This window comes from Pinus tabuliformis, chromosome 1_2, assembly GCF_031772625.1.
Source record: "Pinus tabuliformis cultivar Carrire ecotype Pingquan chromosome 1_2, CPIR1, whole genome shotgun sequence".
NCBI lineage: Eukaryota > Viridiplantae > Streptophyta > Pinopsida > Pinales > Pinaceae > Pinus > Pinus tabuliformis.
The window spans coordinates 899,809,026-899,814,000 of NC_142298.1; the positions used below are offsets into that span (position 1 = coordinate 899,809,026).

The 4,975-nt window shown below is 36.8% G+C and overlaps 1 protein-coding gene across 1 annotated transcript; it reads left to right on the plus strand.

The window, feature by feature from the left end:
• Positions 1 to 577: 577 nt before the first annotated feature.
• On the plus strand, positions 578 to 4,273 carry LOC149208853 (alpha-galactosidase-like). The gene is made up of 15 exons (XM_089394161.1): positions 578 to 702; positions 787 to 845; positions 974 to 1,030; positions 1,118 to 1,152; positions 1,274 to 1,377; positions 1,495 to 1,570; positions 1,661 to 1,719; positions 1,945 to 2,010; positions 2,101 to 2,184; positions 2,311 to 2,375; positions 2,498 to 2,580; positions 2,892 to 2,982; positions 3,078 to 3,127; positions 3,476 to 3,616; positions 4,061 to 4,273. Exons 1-15 carry the CDS (start codon positions 578 to 580, stop codon positions 4,148 to 4,150), a joined length of 1,185 nt encoding a protein of 394 aa, XP_089250287.1. The 3' UTR covers positions 4,151 to 4,273.
• The last annotated feature ends 702 nt before the right edge of the window (positions 4,274 to 4,975 follow it).

Here is a 4,975-nt window from a genome sequence, read left to right on the forward strand (position 1 = left end):
CGCCGCCGCAGCCGCCTTCTTCCAAATTTAACAGCCACAAAATTAAGTATCTTATTTTCCATCGTTTCGCTCTCCCTCGCTCCACACCCATGGATCTGAGAGTCAGACGAAGTATATTCTATGTATATCTGCACAGGTTAAATCTGATCCATTCAATTAAATTAAAAAAAATATGAAATAAAGCCAGCGATGCGCTATCCAAATTAGAAAAAAAGTCAACGGCGCCCTATCGGCCTAGCGTTGAAATAGGAACTCCTACGGCGAATCACATGACAAAACATTGAAAATAAAATAATTGTGACAATAATGATTTTCTTTATTCGATTATCGAATTAGCATGCTTTCGCGGTGGATTAGGATGCTTTAGTGGTATCAGGCCAACTTTAGTGCTATCAGGCCATGTTCCTATTAATCAACCCCAAAAAACGAGATCACGGAGCCCCACACTATGTATAAAAGCCAGTAGGCTTAGAATCATAGAGTCCCATAGAATCAGAGTCCCATAATAGCCATATAAGCCAGTTTAGGATTGCGTATCATAGAAACAGTTCGGTGGACTTATTCCTATCAGGAAAATATGAAGATAGCATCTGTTTTGCTGGTGGGGTTTTTTGTAATTGGCTTGTGGAATCGGGCCAATGCAGCTGGTACAATTCACAGGCACTTATCATCCAATGGGCTTGGCAGAACGCCTCCGATGGGGTAAGGTATTCTAGGACTCTCTGCTATAATGATATATAATTGTGATACAAGCCTATATTGACGTGGGTGTGTTTAGTTACGCAGATGGAACAATTACAATCATTTTGGCTGGAACATCGATGAAACTATTTTTCGTGAAACAGGTAGCTTGTTTATCTAGCTTGTAAACAGTCATCTTTTGGGGCTGGTTTTTTTCATTATAATGAATCTTTATAGTTCACTCAAAATAGGATTTCTAATTCAGTGCTTCTTGTGAATTTGCATGATACAGCTGATGCACTTGTTTCCACTGGATTATCAAGGGTCGGATATGAGTATGTGAATATAGGTAATTTGACATATTTTTCATGTCTTCTGTTTACGAACTAACAACCAGTAACCAAGTAGCTAATTCTATATTGTTAAACTGATTCAGATGACACTTGGGCTGAGCTGAGCCGAGATGCGCAGGTATTAGAATAGTTTCAACATAACAGATAAGAGTCAAATTATAGCGTTTTTCCCTTGATTTAGACTGAGTTATTTAGTTGGAGGCAGTAATTGTTGATCAACAGAACTTCCATATTGTCAGGGTAATCTGGTTGCTAAAGCTTCAACATTTCCTTCGGGCATGAAGGCACTGGCAGACTACGTACACTCTAAGGGACTCAAGCTTGGAATATATTCTGATGCTGGGTCAGTTTAATATGTTAGATTAGATCAATTAAACCATGTTTTACTAGGTCAATAATCTTATTTTCCTCGTTTTTTCTTGCTGATTCAGTTAATTTTGTGCTTGGTATACTTGGCCAGAACCCTTACATGCGCTACTACCATGCCCGGTTCCCTTGGACACGAGGAGCAAGATGCTAGAACGTTTGCATCATGGGTAACTTCCTGTCAATAGATTTTCTCATTTCTTATCATAGATTTGTTGAAGCATCCCATCAGCAATACTAACAAGGGTGGCTATGTTCAGGGGATAGACTATCTGAAATATGATAACTGCAATAATGAGGGAATAAATGTTTACGATAGGTACACACTATCTCTACTTGTGTTTGATGGACGAGCTTTCTATACTTGTGTTAGAATTCTATCTAATATTAGCATGGAATTCCATGGACAGGCTTTCCATACATGTGTCTAGAATTCTATCTATTTCTATACTTGTGTTATAATTCTATCTAATATTAGTATGGAATTCCATATACATGTGTCTAGAGTTCTATCTAATATCCGTGTCATCTGGGAAATATACAGGTACCAAAAAATGAGTAAGGCTCTTAGCGAGGCAGGCCACCCGATATTCTATTCAATGTGTGAATGGTAAGGGGCGTTTGTAAACAGAAGTGTCTGAGTTTAATCGAAAAAGCATGGTAACCCAAAAGCTTGGTTTGTTGTATATTGATTCTGCAGGGGTCAGGAGAATCCTGCAACTTGGGCACCCAAACTAGCAAACAGTTGGAGAACTACAGGAGACATTAAAGATAATTGGGAAATGTGAGAGAGTGAATAGATTCATGGAAAGAATAGCGTCTTCTAAATGTTTGAAATTGAGCAATATACATTCTGGTGTTTTATGTAATTTTCCACTTTAATAACCTGATTTTAAATGGTTTCTCTTAGCATCACATCAATAGCTGATCAGAATAACGAGTGGGCAGCATATGCAGGGCCTGGTGGATGGAACGGTAAACTAAAAACTCATTGGATATCTTGTAAATGGTCATAATGCTGATGCTAATAATTCTATGAGGAATTCCAATCTGAGATCTCCAATTTGCACTTTGTATTTTTTGATTCCTTGAACCAGATCCTGACATGTTGGAGGTTGGAAATACCAATTTGAACACTAACGAATATGTGTCACACTTCAGCATATGGGCTTTAATGAAGGTAACAATCTACAACTTCTAAAATATCTGGTTAGAAACTTAATAAATAATTGAAAAATTAGCAATAGATTATTATAGAGCTTTGTGATAATAGCTGAACGAAAAACAAGACTAGAAAAGAACAAATCGAAAGGGAAAAGGAATAGAATAGAACACGGAAAAGGAAATGATAACAGAAGAGTTGATGGAGATTCAACGAGTTCACTCCTCTCTATACGTCCTATTTACAAGTTATAAATTGACAATCTCTTTCATAAGCTTTGTACTTTCATGATCTACTGCTGAAAGATAATGAAATCGGATATCCTACAGGCACCCCTGGTGATTGGATGTGATATAAGGTCTGCATCGTCTGAAACTCTAGCGATTTTAGGCAACGAGGATGTCATTAGTGTCAACCAAGGTCAGGTTTATAGAATTGCAAGAAAATTATCGAAGTGTATATTTCAGAGTTGATCGTGTTATTCGATATCTACAAACTGTATTGGATTGTTGCAGATTCATTAGGAGTTCAAGGCAAAAAAGTCAGCAAGCAAGGAGACCTTGAGGTATGAATTCATTTGTAGGTTAGATATTTAATTTCCATGGAGATTAATTCACTCTCTGGATTTATAAATTTCATACCGTGCGGTATATAATCATTCATCATGTCAAATTATATAGATATATGTAATTTTTAAACAAAAGAAATTCCATTTGATTTTGGTAGAATTTTTTGGAAATCAGGATTTTGGGCGCTCCTGGTTTTTAGTGGTGTTAAGTCCATTTCCATTATAAAAAGAACAGTTCAAATACCCAGACTATCATATTTTTTCCAAAAAAATACCAAATTTGCATATACATTACATTTTCAATTTATGTATGGTAAATCTGACATATTTTCTGAACGTATGCAGGTTTGGGCTGGGCCGCTGTCCAACAGCAGAGTTGCCATAGTCCTATGGAACAGAAGTGGTTCGTCGGCATCTATTACCGCCAAATGGACTGACATTGGCCTACCCAATGATGCAGTTGTTCAAGCTAAAAACTTGTGGACTGTATGACTACTTACTCTTTTTTCCGTATTATATTCCTTTTTCCACATCATTATTACAAGTACCACAAAGAAGTTTGGGTACTTCTGTGGGGTTTCACATAATCTTATACGTACCTCACTGAAACAATTGGGCACAAATACCCTCTTGGATGCATTGCGGAGAACAAACCTTCATCTGCCCTGACACACAATACTCTAATCAGCAGCTCAGCTTGGTTATAGGGCTTCCCAAAGTCTGAACCCAACAATTGCCAAAGTGTATGAGGCAAATATGTAAAGCATTGGTAAGTGTGAGCTGCTGATCTGGGACTTGTGTCTGGGAGCACCTGAAGGCTCAATCTCTGGATCAAGTCAATGCATCCTAAAAGGGGTTTGAGAGGGTAGATTGCAGATGTATTGTTAGAGAGTGGCCTGATAGTGACTTTCTTCTATTTTGACATTGCAGCAAAAATATCGCAATGTAAGTGGCAGCCTAACATCATACGTTCCTTCACATGGTTGCAAAATGTACATTCTCAACCCTATTTCGGGCTAAATCCTAGGCAGAACAACGGATTCTTCTGCTTAAGAATACGAAGCATCGTCGAATTATAATTTAAGCTATTGCTTAAATATAGGTTCTGTAGTTTTTCTCGGTCATAATATCATGCACAACCAAAGTGGGATGCATGAGGCTTTAATAAATAAATATTGTAATTGAAGTTATATAAAATTGTTGCCTAGGCTTTCATAAAGAAATAATGTAATTGAAGTTATATACAATTATTTCGTACCTAGAAATAAATAATAAGGGGCCATGCTTCACCCCCTCCTGTTCATTTCTTATAAGGCTGAAATCAAGTGAAGAATAATTCTGAAATTGTATTCGATGTAAGCAATGTTCGGTCTATGTAAAAGAGATATTGGAATCCAGAGTTTATGATAATGGATATTTGGTGAAAGATTTTGATATAAGATTTGTTGAGATTTTGATAACTCCAAAAAACCGTGGCTGAAACCAAGTGAAGAATAATTCTGAAATTGTATTCCAGGTAAGCAATGTTCGGTCTATGTAAAAAAAATAATGGAATCCGGAGTTTATGATAATGGATATTTGGTCAAAGATTTTGATACAGGATTTGTTGAGATTTGGATAACTCCAAAAAACCGTTAAAATTTCAACCATGGGAAATAATGATGTTAGCTAAAGATTTGTACCAGGGACAATATTGAACTTAATATCTCCTTCAGCTCTAGAAACCGTCGAGGCTTGTACAAGGGACAATATTGATCTCTAAGATTTCATCCTATCTCTGAAAACTGTTAAAATTTCAGCAAGTGACAATATTGGACAGGTTAATGTTCGATGTTTCAAGCAAAA